The sequence below is a fragment of the Aspergillus versicolor genome, assembly GCF_001890125.1.
Source record: "Aspergillus versicolor CBS 583.65 unplaced genomic scaffold ASPVEscaffold_5, whole genome shotgun sequence".
In the NCBI taxonomy this organism is placed as follows: domain Eukaryota; kingdom Fungi; phylum Ascomycota; class Eurotiomycetes; order Eurotiales; family Aspergillaceae; genus Aspergillus; species Aspergillus versicolor.
Genome location: NW_024467528.1, coordinates 1896610 through 1914444, shown reverse-complemented (window position 1 = coordinate 1914444; position 17835 = coordinate 1896610). Strand labels below are relative to the sequence as shown.

The window sequence follows — 17835 nt, the reverse complement described above, 5'->3', positions numbered from 1 at the left end:
GCAACCGCGCATCTCCCCTAGTTGCTGTGGTGTAAAGGAATACCGCTGCTGCAGGCAGTCCGTTTCCCACCATGGCTCCGAAGGACACCTTCTTCCGCTCGTCGGATATGAGCTTGACCCAGCTCTATATCGCGAATGAAATTGGTCGTGAAGTTGTCAGCTCCCTTGGTGAGCTTGGGCAGGTTCAGTTTCGGGATGTGAGTTCTCCCTGTTTGTTATGTTGCTGGATCGGGGGGTTGGTGAGAGGGTTGCTAACGAGTGTTCCGTTTCGCTACACAGCTCAATCCCGAGACGACTGCTTTCCAAAAGACTTTCACGAAGGAGATCCGTCGCTTGGATAATGTGGAGAGACAACTTCGTATGTTATAGCTGGCTTTTTTTCGCGGTTGTACGACCGGTTTGGGGTAGTGGCTAATTGGAGTTATTTGGCTTTGGACAGGTTACTTCCATGCACAGATGGAAAAGGCTGGAATTCAGATGAGACCGTCTTCTGAGTTCTCGGATACTCTGGCTGCTCCCTTGGCTTCGGAAATCGATGAGCTTGCTGAGCGCAGCGAGAGTCTGGAACAACGGATCGCCTCGCTGAATGATAGCTACGAGACGCTGAAGAAGCGTGAGGTGGAGTTGACGGAATGGCGTTGGGTTCTGAGAGAAGCTGGAGGATTCTTTGACCGTGCCCATACCCATACCGAGGAAATCCGCCAGTCCTTCGATAACGATGAAGCGCCTCTTCTCCGCGACGTCGAGCAACAAGGCACGCGCGGTGCGAACGGTGATGCCCAGGGCCAACAGTCGTTCCTTGAGATGAATATCGGATTCGTGTCTGGTGTTATCCCTCGCGACAGGATTGCTGCCTTCGAACGAATCCTCTGGAGAACCCTCCGTGGTAACCTCTACATGAACCAGTCTGAAATTCCGGACCCGATCGTGGACCCGACTACGAACGAGGAGACGCAGAAGATGGTTTTTGTCATCTTCGCTCATGGAAAGAATATCATTGCAAAGATCAGAAAGATTTCGGAATCGCTTGGGGCTTCCCTTTACGGTGTCGATGAGAACAGCGAACTGCGCCGGGATCAGATCCATGAGGTCAATACGCGGTTAAGCGACGTGAACAATGTGTTACGGAACACGAAGAACACTCTCGACGCTGAGCTCTCTCAGATCGCCCGCTCGTTGGCGGCTTGGATGATCATCGTCAAGAAAGAGAAGGCCGTTTACGACACCCTCAACAAGTGTTCGTATGATCAAGCGAGAAAAACGCTTATTGCTGAGGCTTGGTGCCCTACAAATTCGCTGGCCTTGATCAAGTCGACCTTGCAGGATGTCAATGACCGGGCGGGTCTGAGCGTGCCTACTATCGTTAACCAGATTCGGACGAACAAAACCCCTCCAACGTATGTTCGAACGAACAAGTTCACCGAGGCTTTCCAAACGATTGTCAATGCATACGGTATCCCGAAGTACTCGGAAGTCAACCCCGGTTTGTACACTGTGGTTACTTTCCCCTTCCTCTTTGCCGTCATGTTTGGTGATTTCGGTCATGGTTTCTTGATGGCTTTGGCTGCTTCGGCCATGATCTTCTGGGAAAAGACGCTCTTGAAGACAAAGCTTGATGAATTGACGTACATGGCTTTCTACGGTCGTTACATCATGTTGATGATGGGTATTTTCTCCATTTACACCGGTCTTATCTATAACGATATCTTTTCCAAATCCTTCACCATTTTCACGAGTTCTTGGCAATGGCCTGAGGAAATCAAAGAAGGCCAGGCAGTTGAGGCGTCATTGAAGGGCGGCTACCGTTTTCCCTTCGGTTTGGACTGGAACTGGCACGAGGCTGAGAACAGCCTCCTGTTCACCAACAGTCTGAAGATGAAAATGAGTATCGTCCTGGGCTGGGCACACATGTCTTATGCCCTTATACTGCAATATGTCAACGCCCGCCATTTCAAGTCCAAGGTTGATGTCATCGGCAACTTCATCCCAGGCTTAATCTTCTTCCAGTCTATCTTTGGTTACCTTGTCATCACTATCATTTACAAGTGGTCAGTGGATTGGAATGCAAAGGGTCAATCGCCCCCAGGTCTTCTCAACATGCTCATTTTCATGTTCCTATCTCCCGGGACCATCCAGGATGGGGAAGAACTCTACTCTGGACAAGGAACTGTCCAGGTACTCCTGCTGCTCCTTGCTGTTGTCCAGGTTCCGGTCATGCTCTTCTTCAAGCCATTCTACCTCCGTCGCGAGCACAACCGTGCGCGTGCCCTTGGTTACCGCGGCCTCGGAGAGCAATCCAGAGTCAGCGCATTAGACGAGGATGGTGACGTCGACGGTCGAGCATCTGGGCCCCGCGCCAGTGTGGCTAGCGACGGCGAAGGCGTTGCTATGATCGCACAGGATCTTGGCGACGAAGAGCACGAGGAGTTTGACTTCTCCGAAGTCATGATCCACCAGGTTATCCACACTATCGAATTCTGCCTCAACTGTATCTCCCACACGGCTTCCTACCTGCGTCTTTGGGCCCTGTCCCTTGCCCACCAACAGCTCTCTATCGTCCTCTGGGATATGACCCTCGGCGGTGCATTCGAGCAGGAAAACCCCACCACTCGCGTTATCATGATCGTCGTTACCTTCTACATGTGGTTCACACTTACAATCGCCATTCTGTGTGTTATGGAAGGAACTAGCGCGATGCTTCACTCTCTCCGTCTCCACTGGGTCGAAGCCATGAGCAAGCATTTCATGGGTGAAGGTGTGCCGTTTGCGCCGTTTAGCTTCAAGACGCTTCTTGAAGAAGAGCCTGTGGATTAGATTAGTTTTGGCTTCTCACTGTCTTTTTTCACCTTTTCTTTCTTATACTTCCTTCTCTGTTGCATCTCCATGTATTGTATATTCCTGTAGGAACAGAATATTATAGATTGGACAGGATAGACGATACTCGGCTCTGCACTGCTGGTGGTGCCAGTATCGGTGTCTTGATTCTATATTATTTAAATCACCTTGGTCCGTCAACTGTATTGCAATTATTAGCATTTTTTCTTTCATCATTTAGTCATTCGTCCCCCTTCTAGAGAAATTCTAACCTAATTTTGAGGGGATCGTCGATGGTGTGCTCAATATATATTTGCTCTTTATGGAGTGCCAAACTCAAACAACAACCATATTACGCCAATAAATAAATGAAGAAATAGAAAATCGAGAACTTAAATTTTGAATTTGAATAAATATATGTATTTAATAACGTTCATCGTATTTTTGTACATATTAAGAAAGGTGTGTGTAAACACTGGTAGCTAGCTAGCCCAATTCCCATACCGAAACCATAAGGAACTCCGACTGGCATCTTAATCCGAAACGCTTACTTCATTCATTTCTTATACTTGTTGTAAGTATCGATGATCTTCTGGACCTCGTCCCTCGAACCGAGGAACACACCACTCCGGTCGTGGATGTGCTCGGGGTTGACGGCGAGAAGACGTTCCATGCGCGAGTTGACGGCCTTACCGCCAGCATTCTCGAAGATCATGGCCATAGGTGCGCACTCGTACAGAATACGGAGCTTGCCCTTGGGGCTCTTGGAGTCGGCGGGGTAGGCGAAGACACCGCCGTAGAGGAGAGTTCGGTAGGCGTCTGCGACCATAGAGCCAATGTAACGGGCACTGTAAGGCTTCTTGCCCTCGCCGGGGTGCTTCAGAGAGTGGAAGTAAGCGTTGCACCACTCGTCCCAGTACATGCTGTTACCCTCGTTGACGGAGTAGATGGCGCGCGTGGGCGGGAGTTGCATGTTGGGGTGGGTGAGGATGAACTCGCCGAGGGAGTTCTCGAGGGTGAAACCGTTGACACCGCCGTTCTTCATGGTGATGACGAGCTGGGCGGAAGCACCGTACATGGTGAAGCCGGAAGCAACCATCTCGGTTCCGGGGCGGAGGACATCCTGGGCTGTGACCTTCTTTCCGGGACCGAGTATATCGTCGGGAAGCTTGAAGATACCGAAAATAGTACCAACTGAGACGCCAGCGTCTAGATTGGAAGAGCCGTCAATTGGGTCGCAGACCACAGCGTAGCGGGCATTAGGGTGTTCGTCAAAGATAATGGCCTCTTCCTCCTCCTCAGAAACGAGGATACGGCACTTTCCAGAGGTTTTCATAGCAGAGACAAAAACATCGTTTCCGATGACGTCGAGTTTCTTCTGGTCATCACCAGTTGTGTTTGACGAACCAGCGAGGCCAGTCAAGTTAATTAGTGTGGCACGACGGATGTAGTAAGCGATGGACTTGAAGGAGAACTGGAGAGCGTGGCATAGAAGTCTGATTCAAATTAATGTTAGAACAGTCCTAAGACTAGCTTTTGCATAGAAAAGGGCACTCACGTGAAGTCACCAGTCGCCTCAGGGACCTTCACTTGTTCCTCAGTGAAGAATCTCGTGAGAGTGACGATATCAGTGTTAATGTTCTCCTGCCCAACGGCACCACCGTTGCCATTGCCATTTGTAGCCATATTTACCGGTCACAAGTTCGATAGATAGACGATGTCTAGTAGCAAGGAAGCTAGAGTCGCGGGGTAGGAGGAGATATGGCTCTTGAAATCTAGTTCACGGTCCCGACCTCGGTTCAGCGGGGAATCGGAAAACAGCTATCGGAAGAACTGAGGGGGCGGAAAAGAGGAGTTATATATGACTCGAGACGAGTTTTGCTCGGAATAACGAGGAGAGGGAAGCTGCAAGATGAGTAATTTCCAGGAGTGTTCTATCGCGGACGTTTGAGGTCCGCAGCAGCCTGCATTGTATTTAAAGACGCATCCTTGGACAGGAGCAATCTTTTGCCGGGCAGGTGAACGAGCCAGAACGTCAGAGCTGCCCAGCTGGTGGAGAGGCTTGACGCCATGAATTGGACTGGACTGGATGCTGGATTGCCGGGCTGGAAGCACTGGATGACGAAAACCCGCCGCAAACCGCTGGTCACACCCCGCGCTAAGCCCCTTCCAGTCCGCTCCTGAGCCGACCCCCCGGGATTCCCCGCGGTGTTTCATACAGGAATGAACAGAGAAGGCTCTGTCGATAGCGGAATTCACTCAAATGGTGGAATAACTGCCTCCTCCGGGTTAATTCACCGCGAGACTGGTCAGAGAGGGCTCGAAGCCGAACAATGGCTGATCTACAGGTCGCAGCAGCTACAGGGCAGCACCCACATAACGTAATTATGATAGTTGCCAAATAATTGCCCGCCGAACAACAGGAATTATCGAGAAAAGTGGGCTTCCGATGGTCACCAGACTTGCGAATTCAGTTTGATGCAAATCCTGCCTGGTCGAGACAGTCGAGACCCTTATGCGCACATGATCAAGGCAAGTCAGGTGGTTGACCTCTACACCGTACTCCATCGCCATACGAACGACTTGCCTGCGAGATAAAGGACCTATTTATTTATATAGGAGTTCCTCGGCAAACTTTCTCTTCTAGTTCTAGTATATACATAGTACGTACATACAGAGCAAACATGATCCATCTTTGACAGCTCGGCCAGTCATACCCTGTCTCCCCTGGTCTGGACTCTCAGTCTTGAGGCTTGGACAAATTATCCTCCGGAAACAATTAGCCCAAACATGAGAGCTGTACCAGCAGATGCGTTCTCCCACCTGAGTAATTTAATCCCGACCTGAGCGAGGTCTTCACTCTGCGTCCTGTTACAGGTATAAAATTAAAAATTGTATAATATGTGCAATTGAAGTATGAAGCCAGCATTGTGCTGTATTCTCTTCTGATCAGCTGATCACTGACTAAGCAGCGTTTTGGCCAACCCAAGCGAGACTAGTCCCACGCTAGCGTCTCGGTAAAACTAGCTCCGGTCGAAGCAGCTAAAAAACTTCGCGAAATTCTTGCAGCTTTTCTCTTTCACCAAAACTCGGAGTTTTCAGACTTCGGCCTTGTTGTTCCCCTATGTTTGGGATACACAAAATCGATCTACATAATGCTGCAATTGCAGAGTGATCATCATACAACCACTCACTAACTGCCTCTGCACTCAGCAGAGAGCTACCTGGTAAGCCCCTACAACATTTTGTCTGCCCGTACCCTTCCCTCTATATGATGATACCTAGAACCATTTCAAACTAGAGTCTTTGACCCCAAGGGGCATGAAAACTCAATTCTTTGCACGTCAGTCTGATGCTTTGCGAAGAGATCTCATTTTGGTTTCACTAGCAACTTGTTTGCATAATGCTGACTCGCAAATAGAACTAACACCATTCCATTTACTAATTTCAACTGTGTATGCACAGATATTACTCCAACGGTACGTGTTTATTGCATTTCCTTATCTACACTACTTTGAATGATGCTCTTCGTATTTATATACGCTGGAAATTACCGACTGAGACCCTTGGGGTTTCTGAAGAAATCAAATGGCTATTTCTGACTTCAAACTCGTCTATTATTTTGTGATTTGTTATAACTTTTCATGGCTTGCTCTGACGTTTAAAGGCCCTCTAGGAACACGCCACTCAAGGGTATCCTTCCCTCGATGGTAAGCTTATCACTTTTTTTTTAAAAACATGCCAACCCTTTCGAAGATGAAGCGGCACTGGGCTCCGACGGCGTCCGACAGACGACCGGTCGTGATGGATAAGCCATTTTTGCGGCAGGCCTAGAAAACCTCGCCCACTGAGATCTTGGATCACAGCATATGTTCTATTCACTGTTATCGTGTTGGAGGCTAATGTCCAACGCTAGTTTCGGACAGGATGCATAATGGACCATTGGTTTCCTCGAAATCCTCTTAAGGTAATAACACACTACATCTCGATTCCCACATTTCATTTGATGATTTCTAGATGACGAGTCTTATTCGAGTTTTCGATGCAGACAACATCTTTTTTATACCATTCATGCTTTCCTGAAATGAAAAATTTACCACATACATACACATGGTTTCGTTTGAGAACGTACCACTGACTATTATTCAGGTTTGTTTGTAATAAGATGTGTACTCGGCAGTTCGTTACGACAAATCTCTATGATATGTATGTCTGAACTGCTCTCAATACCTCTGCACCTATCGAATGATGAATCGACGTAAACAAAAGACAAGCATATGTCTAAGTTGGCCTCGCCGACTAAGAAGACAATTGTCATGACTGACAGTCGTCACAACCTTGTTCACTCGATGAATTCTAGTCGGTCGTCAGTACTGACGATTCGAAGTAACTAGGATAACAGACACAAGACAGTCTTTTGACTTCTTTCCAACTGTGAGTTCTCAATTATTTTCTTGCCACCCAGTACTCCTACAATGATGATTTACTTTAATTTTATCACGACGGTCAACATATGTCTACCTTGATGACCACTGCCTGTGACAGGGCAATATATCTGAAACTGTTCGATTCAACTTGGCGATTCTATGTTTAGTGACGAAACCAAACACTAACATGCTTCAGTTTGTAGGAACGACCTGGAAATTGTTTCCAATTCATACTTCATCCAAATATACCTCGCTTATTATCATTTCGATATATAACTGCAAATATAATCTATCTTTGTGAACGAATCATGTTTCATCTGTATTGCGAAAACCTCCCCAGGGTTCCAAGTTGTAAACGTGCAGTAGTCGGAGCTTGTGACGGTTGACGAACCCAAATAGGCTTTGTGTTCTTGTGCAAGGGTCGCGAGTCGTGATTGTATTCGCCGTGGGACCTTGAAGGTTGAAACTGTGTTGGGTTGACCCCTCTTTGCTTTTCTTAGACATGAGCAGATCATCCTCCAAGAGTCCAAGTTCATCAGCCCAGCCCAATGGCAAGACTCGACCGTCCAGCGCTACCACCACTCTAGCCTAGCCCCGACAATCCTCGAACTCTTGGACACGGCTGGGCTGGCAATTCCAGCGCTGGTTTGCTGGGCGACGTGGGGAGAGCCCCAAGATGGACCTCTGAGAGGACGCCAATCATGGTTGTAAGCGCCGACTTCAACGCCGGCTGTGATGAAACGCTCAAGGCTGCATACGAAGGTCTGTGGCCTCCGCTCCAGGTTCTGCAGCCATGCTGACCGATCCCGACCAGGCCTGTGTTATTTTTATCTTCCTGCATCCATCTTCCAACAGGACGGCAAGCAGCCTCCACACCTGGTTGGCCTGAGAATTATCCCGCTGGAGCCCTTCGCTCTTTGTATCGCGTTCGCCTCTCTTCCCAGGGGACCTGTCGCTTCCTTCACCCCTTCCACCGCGCGGATAATAACCATGTCACCATATCTGGTTGGTTCCTGACTGCGCCAGTATGAATAGGTGCGCGCTGGCCCCTCTCCATCCCTCCCCTCGTTCTCTGTTCTTATCTCAAGAGCTCCCGAGGCTGACTTGAGGCTGTTCATAGCTGGCGGTCCCCAAGTCACACTGGCGACGACCCGTCGTCCAGCCCATATACAGCCAACAACGGCTGGCCGACGCCCCAGAGTCAACGTTCTCCTGGCCGTCGCGAATATGCCATGCAGCCGCCTCCTTTGACCACTTCTTTTAATAACCCCCAGTCCCAGGGACAGGGACTTGGTGTCGGACTCGGCGCGGGCTACCTAGCAACTCCTCTTTCTACAACCTCCCTATCCAGCCCGTTCATCCATTCTCCCGCTGTGAATTCCGCCGGGGGGCCTCTCGGATCTTCCCCAATGGCGTCCAGACAGTACAATGCCCCTTATAACCCTCAGGACTGGGGTCCCGTCCAAAATGCTCCGATGAATACTGGCCAGTCGCCATATGCACAGTCGGGCAACATGCTTCGAGTCGTCCCACAGCACCGATATGCCGCCCCGGAGCCTGGTCAGTCCTATTTTCTTTGATCATTGGTGGCGACCGAGGTCTTTTTTTGTCTCTGCGGAAAATTGGAGATGATGTCGCTTCATGTTCCTGAGTAGGGCTAATCTCGATATGTATAGAGTTGTCACCGCCGCCTCCACCGTATTCTCCTCCAAGCCAGCAGCAGCAGCACCAACAGGTGGACCCTGTAATCCATGCCACTGCCTCTCCTAATGCTGGGTCTCCGTTTACGGGCTCGAGTCGGCAACCATCAATAGCTCGTACTCGTCCCGATTCTAATGTCCGAGCGGATGCAAGTCATAGTAGACAGGTTTCGCTCCCGCCTCCCCCACCTTTGCCGCAGGGGATGCCATCTTCCAGGTCGTCCTCTCACAACCGCACTGAAGTATACCAGGAGCAACCCTCTTTCAATAACGGTTCCCGACCGTATATTATGGTTTCGGACAACAACTTGCAATCGTCTCAATCAAACGCGTATGGTTATCCAAACGCTGCTGTTCAACATGATGGTTCGAGCCGGCCTCCGACTTCTAGACGAGCAGTCTCTGCCGGGCCAACTGTAGGAAGTGCAAGTACGTCGAGAGCTACAAGCCAATCGAGGAGCCAATCCCCACAGAACCCGGGTTGGGAACCAGGAATGCCGCTTCCACCACCACCTCCCGGTCCCCCGCCAGCTACGAGGTCGCAGAGTGTAAGTGGAAGGCCCGATGCATCGTCTTTGCGCAGCTCGCAGGCTCCAACGCGCACAACACGTCAACCTCCATCCTTAGGAACCGGTTTGGGTAGTGTCCCACCAACGCCTGCAGGGTGGGTGGATGAGAGCTATACCAAATCTGCGTCGCAACAGGACAGGACGCCACTTAATATTGACACTTCAAGCCAAGCGATCACCCACGATACTAGCGGTTCGGGATCCAGTGCCCACCCCTCTCGAAACTCCAACAGTGGACTGTTCCGTAGCCCAGCTGTCCGAGACACGAGCGCCAAAGGAATTCGTGAAAGGAGGACTGAACGCAGGAATAGGCAGAGCCAGGTTTTTGAAGATTATAGTGCAGTCTCAACGACCAACACCAACCCCTGGGCCGACGCGCTCGATCAATTAAAACCATCAAACCTCGTCCTCAGTGAGCAGCAGAGGGCTGAAAATATCCGGTCTGATGGGTCTACAAGATATACGCCGCGCAGCAACCACAGCGATATGCCTACAGCTCAATCTCGGGGGTCTGGGACAAGCTTGTTCTCCTCTAACCGGTCTCCTTTATCAACGCCCCGGGGGGAGTCCAGCCCTCTCAGCCCACCGTCACAAAGATATGCGCAGACGCCACCCTTCTCACCGAGTGCGGATCAGTCTTCCTCTTTCCAGAAATCCTCATCCCAGATACTTCCTCCAAAAGCCCTCCCAACTCCTCCGCTGCAGTCTGGACAAGATTCCCGGCCGTCTTCAGGACTCAGTCGCAGGGAAGACCGCCCGATCTCGCATATCCTTCACTTGCCCAATGACACAGTTAGTTCTCCAACTCTGCAGCCCCGGCGACCGTCACTCAATCGCGGACAGTCGCTGGATTCTGTTGTAAACCAGGATGTAGAACTTATCCAGGGGGCCACAAAGAGGCATAAAGAGTTTATCGAGAAGGAAGCCTGTGCTGCCGATGAGACAGAAGCCCTACGGTTGTTCACCGAGTTTATCATTGCAGAAACGCAGATTCGGCGTGAGCGATACGCCAAGGTATTTGATTCTGGTTCCTTCAATTTGGAACAGTTGCATCAGAAACTTTTCCAGCTACCACCAAAACTGGCTCCAGAACCGGTTGCTCGACGGCCTATTCGAGGCCCCAAACTGGACATCCCCCGTGGGGAGTCGTCCTGGAACAACTACAAGCCATGCCTCTCGCCAATAGCGAGTCTCGGCATTAGCAATGATGAGATGAGCTCTAGAGGGCGTGCACCCAGTCGCTGGTGGGAATCTAAGACCGGATCGGACAGCGAGGGGGGTGAACGTAGAGTTCGACGCTCAAAGCGTGAATCCAAGTACATGGGGCTGCCACTTGGGCTTCGAAGCAACGGAGATGCCGAGCATACGTTTGATGATCAGTTCAACCAATATGCCCCATATGGCCCAGACGAGTATCCGCCTGAAAAGGTTGGATTGCACGAGGACCAACCTCATCCAGAATATCCAACCCCAAGCTTGAGCAGCTACAGCACATCCACAGAGCCTCAGAAAATGGACGTCTCGAGGCTCATCACCCTCCCACCACCCTACCCACGTCACTATCCCGCCGTTAACAACAGCCACCCGGAACTCGTCGCCTACCGAACAGTCGTCCGCTCAATCAGCGATCACTCCGAAATAAAATCCACCATTCAACGGCACGCCTCTGACTCCGACGTCCTCTGGGCCACGCACAACGAACGTATCAAAGAAAGCCGCCGCCAGTTCAAAAGCAATATCCAAAACCAAATTCAAGACGGCAGCATCTCCTTCGCGGAAGCAGCTGAAGCCGAAGCGGCCCTCATCGAAGACGAAAACCAGCGCGAGCGCGCCCTCACAAAAAAGCTCCTCGACAGCTACCAAGACACCGTACTCAAGCCGATGCAAGCAATCCTAACCGACCGCATCGACCGCGCAACAGTCTGCATCGACGAACTCCGCAGCAAGCTCTTCGACGATGCCCAGCACGAATCCCCAGATCAAACCCAGGAAGAAGGCGATGAGAAACCCGAGCTCCTCGAGAAGCTCACGCAGCTCAAATGGCTCTTCGAAGCCCGTGAACAACTTCACCGTGAAATGTACGACCTCGTTACGGCCCGTGACGAAAAGTACAAAGCCCTCGTCATTCTTCCTTACAAGCAGACCAAAAACGAAGACAAGCTACGCAGCACGACCGCGTTCTTTACCCGCGATGCCCTCGATCGCCGTAGCCATTACGAAAGCGCCGCGCTTTCCCGCCTCGAAACTTTTCAGGAAGTCATCGAGGAGAATGTCGTTCGCGGAGTTGAAATGCAACTTTCTGCCTTCTGGGATATTGGTCCATCTCTCCTGACCCTCGTCCAGTCGCTCCCTGATAACTTGGCCGGCTTCCAGGTCCAGATACCGGCTAACGAGTATGATGAGAACCCAAGTTACTTGCGACATCCACTGCAGTATCTGTATACTCTTGTTTCGCATGCAGAGAAATCAAGCTACCAGTACATTGAGTCTCAGACTAATCTACTTTGTCTGCTACATGAAGTCAAGTCTGCGGTGATGCGCGCAAACAGTAAACTCATGGAGACTGAGCGGATCCGACACGGGGAGGCTGAGGAGACTGTTAGTGCGGAGATGGATCAGTCGCGGGCGGGCGAGGAGCGATCGCTCACGAATGACTTGAAGGACAAGGTTGCCACCGTGGAGGGGCAGTGGACCGAGGCCCTGGGGAGTCAGATCCAGGGACTGAGACAACGAGTCCGGGAACAGCTGGAGAGGGAGGATGGGTGGGAGGATCTGGAATCCTTGGAGCAGGCTTAATGTGAACATGATCTCAAGATGTCTGTTTTCTTGCCATTGCTATTATTCTTGTTGCTCTACTTACCGAGAGATACCCTCATTCGTTCGCTACTCTGTACATTTGATATTTTGGATTGTCCTCATTGATATTACCATGGTGTATGTAGCCCAGTATTGCTATAAAGTCCAAACGCAGAAAGCGCCACATCTCAGGTTGGGCCAACTTTAGACCGACCTTTACAAAATTTTGAGCCTCATCTTCGAATGATACCTCTCGGTTGGTCTCACAGACCTTTCATTGCCAAGGGCGGGGCTTGCTGACCTGTGTTGACTGTTGAGCCTCTTCTCTCCCGCAGGCTGCAACCCTCCGGACCTCCTGCTTGCAGCAAGAGGAAATCAAACGAAGGGGCATTATTCATCATACCAATCAGCACGAATCAAAAAGCCCGCGATTCATTCAACCGCTTGGCGCATTTGCGTTGGCCACTGGGGGTGATGGGCAACACCCCCCAATCCGAGGCTGATTTGCCCTAAATGATAGGCGTCTCGGCGTCTGGGCGATTTCAAACTTCGAGGCGGGATACCCTTAACAAGACGCTGCAAACTACAGAAAAAAAAGGTCGGGAAACAGTATTTCCCACTGATATAGATGAAGTCCGTCGCTAGACTGTAATTCAAAAATGACATGATCCGAAAATCCTATGGTGTGGATAGCGCATGCGTTGCACGTAAAATCTGCGGATTTTGGCTCATTGTTGTGCTTTATTCTTCTCGATGAGGCTCTGATTACAAAAGTAAAGTAATAAGACATCTCACTGACATGGATAAATCCTTAATTTGATGCCGATCTTAAAAACGGCCAACTGAAATGAGTCTATGGTGTGGGTGGCCTACGAGTGCCAGGTCTTGGGAGTCGTCGCTTATTGAACAGCGTTTCATCGAACCTCGTATTCCACCCTCCAAGTACAGGACGAGAGCCGCTGGGACACAGGAGCTGGCATCGCTGGTCTTCTTTGACTGCGGAAGATGCTGCGCCGCATTCACTTCTGTATTTATTTAAGGAGCATGTTTGCCCATCTTTCTTTCCCTGTCCATGTTCGTCTGGTATGACCCTTTGTGACTGAAGCATTGATCCATATTGAGCGCAAGCATCTGTCGATTTAAAACTTTGTATCATGCGTTCTATACTTCATGCCGTTGGAGTCCTTCCACTCCTCATTTTGTCTACGTTAGCTAGCCCTGACCTTCCCGTCGAGAAGAACGGTAGAAGCCTCACTCCCGCCATCAAATCCAAGCCCCAGATCGGAGACGTCACGATTGCTGCGCGTGATTTGTTCAGCCGTCAATCATGCGGCAGAACAGAGACAGAATGCTCAGGTAAACGGTCAGCATGCTCCCCTGACAAGCAATCAACTCACTGTGCTGCCTTTAGACGGTTGTTGCGAAAGTTTGACTAAATGCTGTGATGGAAAATCTTGCACTCCTATAGGAGGCGAATGTTGCTCTGATGGCGGAAGCTGTGACACTGGCGAGAAATGTTGTGGTGATGGTTGCGCACCGCAGCTTGCTTCTTGTTGTGGCGATGGGGGTAGGGATCCCTAAGTGACCTATATGCTGGCCACCACTAACAGTGCCTTGTAGTTTACTGTACACTGGATAGGGGAAGCTGTACAAAGGTGGATGGAGAATGGATGTGCGAGAAGTATGGCAGTTATGATCAAGCTAGTGGATTGGGGACTCCAGCCTGGGGAGCTATTGGTGGCCTGGTTGCAGCTGGTGTAGGAGCAGTTGGGATGTTGTGATGATTGTTTGTGCACTCCAGTCTTCATGTCAACCGCATTTCCTCATAGTTAAACTTGATAAGTGAAGTAGTTGCCTCGTTGTAATGAAGTTGACCGATTCATGCCAGTGCTCCTTCGCACCTTCCTCGTTTCTTTGTTCCTTGGCCGAATGAGGCAGGAGCCCAACATACCCGTGCTAACCCGGATTGAGATAGGACTCAATGACTAATATCACGTGGGCGCTTCTTAACTTCTAGAGCTTTCCTTCTGAATCTTTCGGTTCAACTTCAACAAGTCCCGAGCAGGCAATCCGTATTATTTAACCCCCTTTCCTCTCCTCGGCGGTATTTCTCTCTGAAATCTCCCAATTGTTGCCGAGTGGACTTGATTGATCTACCTCTACTACAGTGTCCTTGGATCTGGACTTTGCTGTCGAAGCTGTAAGTCGCTCCGAAATTTTCTTTCTCGCCCACAATAGCCCCCCGCTTGCTTCACATGATGAGACAACTAGCTGGCACCAGTCAGAGCAAGTTGGATATTCGTATCCTTCTTAATGCTGATTAGCTTCCTGATCCGGGAACGCTACCCAGATCCTGAATTTTGTTGCATCCATCTAGCACTATTTTCACCTCACCTGTGGAGAAAACAATTGCTAATTTGGATGCTTGTTAGCAGAACTTCTAGCGTTGAAGATATAAAAGCCAAGCCACACCCTGATTCCATCTCGGTATCTCAGTCTGGCAGCAGAGACTTTTCCTTTTTTTTTTTTTCTCTCTCTCCACGATTAAACGTATAACTTAATACCCAAATATCCACCACCATGGTTCTTCACAACCCCAACAACTGGCATTGGGTCAACAAGGATGCTTCCGGATGGGCCAAGAATTATCTAAACGAGAAACTCCGTGCGGTTTCAGCCGAGGGAGATGGAGTCACCGCGAAGGTGTCGAATGTACTGACGATGGATGGCGACGTAGATGTCAGCCAAAGAAAGGGCAAGGTCATCACCTTGTTCGATGTGAAGCTGCAGTTGGAATATGAAGGTACGCATTTAGCTGTAATCGAATATCTTCCGAGTAATCACTAAGCCGTTCCCATAGGTAAGACTAAGGAAGAGGAGGCTGTGAGTGGGACTATCACGATTCCCGAGGTAGCCCACGACACAGAGGAAGATGAGTATGTCGTATGTTACCTAAAATACCCCCAAATCCCAATTACGGGCCTTTTGAGCTTACTGGATGCCCGCGCGTATAGTTCGAGATCGAAAACTACTCAGATTCTTCCTCCAAGCAGCCCGTGAAGGATCTTGTGCGCTCGAAGCTAGTCCCACAGCTCAGGACAGAACTGGCTAAGCTTGCCCCTGCCCTGGTCGCTGAACATGGGAAAGATCTCCAGCACGCCCCCGGTGTGAATCCCTCCAGCGGATTTACGAAGGCGACATCCTACCCTCAATCTACCAAGAAGGAAGTCTCCGCTCCAAAGACCGAGACTACAACTACTGCCGCTAAGGTTTCTGTCAACACCGTTACGGTGACTGCTTCAGATGAATTCCGTACAACGGCTGAGGAGCTCTTCAAGACCTTCACCGAACCTGAGCGTCTTACAGCTTTCACTCGTGGCGCACCACGCCAATTTGATGGTGCTCAAGTTGGTGGCAAGTTCTCGATTTTCGATGGAAATGTCACCGGTGAATTTGTGAAGCTCGACTCGCCCAAACTGCTGGTTCAGAAATGGCGCTTGGCTCAGTGGCCTGCGGGTCATTTCAGTACTCTCGAGATCAACTTTGATCAGAACGACGTTGATGGTGTCACTCAAATGCGTGTGTCATGGACCGGCGTTCCTGCTGGCCAGGAGGATGTCACCAAACAGAACTGGGAGCTTTACTACGTGCGAAGCATCAAGCAGACTTTCGGGTATGTTGATCCCTGCCTCGTATTACAACCAATTGCTTCCTTACCATCTCCCTCCAGATCTCGCTCATTTGCCTGGGGACAGTTGCTGATTACAATGTTTGTTTTTCTTCTTGGTATAGGTTTGGCACTATTCTCTGATCACCTACGGACATATTGGACAAGTTCGTGATATAGAATTAGATTCTCTGTGGTATGGGAAGGAAACAACCCGCTACAAATGCCTTTTGAAACCGGTGATAAGCTGTTATGCCGTCACAGCAGTGCTCGCCACTTTTTCTGACGGTCTCCGTCTCGCGTCCCTGGTGAGGGCACGTCTTGCACGATTACACGATAGAATTTCCCATGATTAGAACGCTGGAGTATGTAAAGATGAACCGGATAACGAATGAAGATAAGATACCAAAGCATTGTCAATAATCCGAATCATCCCAAGTAGTAATTATTTCAGCCATTGTTGGTCGCAACCGCCTCTCCTAACAACCGTCATGCAATATTAAGGTCTGTGTTGACTAGTGAGATCGGATTGTCAACACCCGACTTCTTCATCATCTCTCCCCTCGCGCTCTTCTTCACGAGGGCATAAAAGCCCTAGATTCCCACTGTTAAACCCTGGTTAGTGTCTTGTTCGCACCAGTCAGGATAGTTGCGGAATGAAGCTGTCATGATTGGGGCTTCAGGCTGGGACGCAGCTTCCCAGATAGCGGCCACATCAAGGAGTGATATTATATTCCAGTCAGCTCTTGACTACCATCGTCCGAGCATATTCTCATTCATTTTCAATACAAATTCTAATATTATCCATAATTAGCTTCGTCAATCGCCCTACAAATAACAATATCGAGGAAAGGATGGTCGAGGAGTATACACCGTTGCAAGAGCAGTTAGAATATGCAGGCCATGATGTCCACGAACTCGATCTGAAGGATTTTATACTCTCACACCCGAACTTAGAAAGATTTAGAGGCACGCCACAGGGAATTCTTAGTCTCATTGACGAGTTCAAAAGAACAAGGAATTGTCCGTTGCAACCAAGTAACCATAAAGCCCGGATTATCGGGGATCTAGTGGCACATCGAAGACCGACGGTAATGGTAAGTCAACATCTATGATTGCCCTTGTGAAAACCGACATATATGAGCCAAAAAGCAACGAGAAGAAGCCTTCTTGCTCTTGTTCTGACTTTGTTTTAGATTGAGATGGGAGGCTATGTTGGCTACTCCGCTATCCTGTTTGGCGAAGTATTTTTCAAACAAGGCATTGACAATGGGTGCATCTTTAGCCTGGAGCCGAATCATAGGTACGGGGAGGTTGCAAAGTTCTTGATTGATCTGGCTGGCCTCTCCAACTTTGTCGAAGTGATGACCGGTCCTACCGATGCTTCCATTCGCAACCTCTTGTCCCTAGGCTTCGAAAAGGTGGATTTCATGTTGGTTGGCTATGACAATCTAGCATGCACACCGAGTCTTAAGCTCTTCGAGGAGCTGAAAATGGTCTCCCCTGGGACAGTTATTGTAGTCGACAACTCCACCTTTTCTGGTAACAAGCCATATATGGAGTACGTTAGATCCTCCGTAGAGGAAAAGAGGGAGATCGTGAAGCGACTAGAGTCAACGGATATCTTCAACATGTCTACGATACTGGCAACGATTGACCCTGAAGTAAGGGCTGGCAACCCGAATCTAAAGTATGTGACCTGGCCGATGGACGGAACTGGGCCAGCTTGGAGTATGGTAGGACAAATCCCATTCCTGATCTTCGGGGCAACTCAGGCTGATTTACATAGGGCCTCGTTGAAGTTGTCGAATGTACTGGAGAGGAAGAAAACTCCTCGCCCATGAGCACCTCAGCCTAGGTAC

General features: G+C 49.8%; 6 protein-coding genes across 6 annotated transcripts; 5 read left to right on the top strand and 1 right to left on the bottom strand.

The window, feature by feature from the left end:
* Window positions 1-71: 71 nt before the first annotated feature.
* Window positions 72-2814, top strand: ASPVEDRAFT_84245 (H(+)-transporting V0 sector ATPase subunit a; the record flags this gene model as incomplete). The annotated part of the gene is made up of 3 exons (XM_040817518.1): window positions 72-197; window positions 280-358; window positions 440-2814. 3 exons carry the CDS (start codon window positions 72-74, stop codon window positions 2812-2814), a joined length of 2580 nt encoding a protein of 859 aa, XP_040668530.1.
* Window positions 2815-3370: 556 nt separating this feature from the next.
* On the bottom strand, window positions 3371-4500 carry fbp1 (fructose 1,6-bisphosphate 1-phosphatase; the record flags this gene model as incomplete). The annotated part of the gene is made up of 2 exons (XM_040817517.1): window positions 3371-4310; window positions 4373-4500. The coding sequence occupies 2 exons, from the start codon at window positions 4498-4500 to the stop codon at window positions 3371-3373; spliced, it is 1068 nt and encodes a 355-aa protein (XP_040668529.1).
* A 3442-nt stretch (window positions 4501-7942) lies between these two features.
* ASPVEDRAFT_29319 (uncharacterized protein) lies at window positions 7943-12306 on the top strand (the record flags this gene model as incomplete). Its single annotated transcript, XM_040810210.1, has 4 exons — window positions 7943-8003; window positions 8097-8266; window positions 8441-8801; window positions 8918-12306. 4 exons carry the CDS (start codon window positions 7943-7945, stop codon window positions 12304-12306), a joined length of 3981 nt encoding a protein of 1326 aa, XP_040668528.1.
* A 714-nt stretch (window positions 12307-13020) lies between these two features.
* On the top strand, window positions 13021-14011 carry ASPVEDRAFT_42275 (uncharacterized protein). Its single transcript, XM_040812548.1, has 2 exons — window positions 13021-13662; window positions 13718-14011. The coding sequence occupies exons 1-2, from the start codon at window positions 13461-13463 to the stop codon at window positions 13885-13887; spliced, it is 372 nt and encodes a 123-aa protein (XP_040668527.1). The 5' UTR covers window positions 13021-13460; the 3' UTR covers window positions 13888-14011.
* A 407-nt stretch (window positions 14012-14418) lies between these two features.
* Window positions 14419-16189, top strand: ASPVEDRAFT_42271 (AHA1 family protein). Its single transcript, XM_040812547.1, has 3 exons — window positions 14419-15109; window positions 15167-15249; window positions 15321-16189. Exons 1-3 carry the CDS (start codon window positions 14887-14889, stop codon window positions 16146-16148), a joined length of 1134 nt encoding a protein of 377 aa, XP_040668526.1. The 5' UTR covers window positions 14419-14886; the 3' UTR covers window positions 16149-16189.
* Window positions 16190-16827: 638 nt separating this feature from the next.
* Window positions 16828-17817, top strand: ASPVEDRAFT_132460 (uncharacterized protein; the record flags this gene model as incomplete). The annotated part of the gene is made up of 2 exons (XM_040806919.1): window positions 16828-17070; window positions 17170-17817. 2 exons carry the CDS (start codon window positions 16828-16830, stop codon window positions 17815-17817), a joined length of 891 nt encoding a protein of 296 aa, XP_040668525.1.
* Between the last annotated feature and the right edge of the window lie 18 nt (window positions 17818-17835).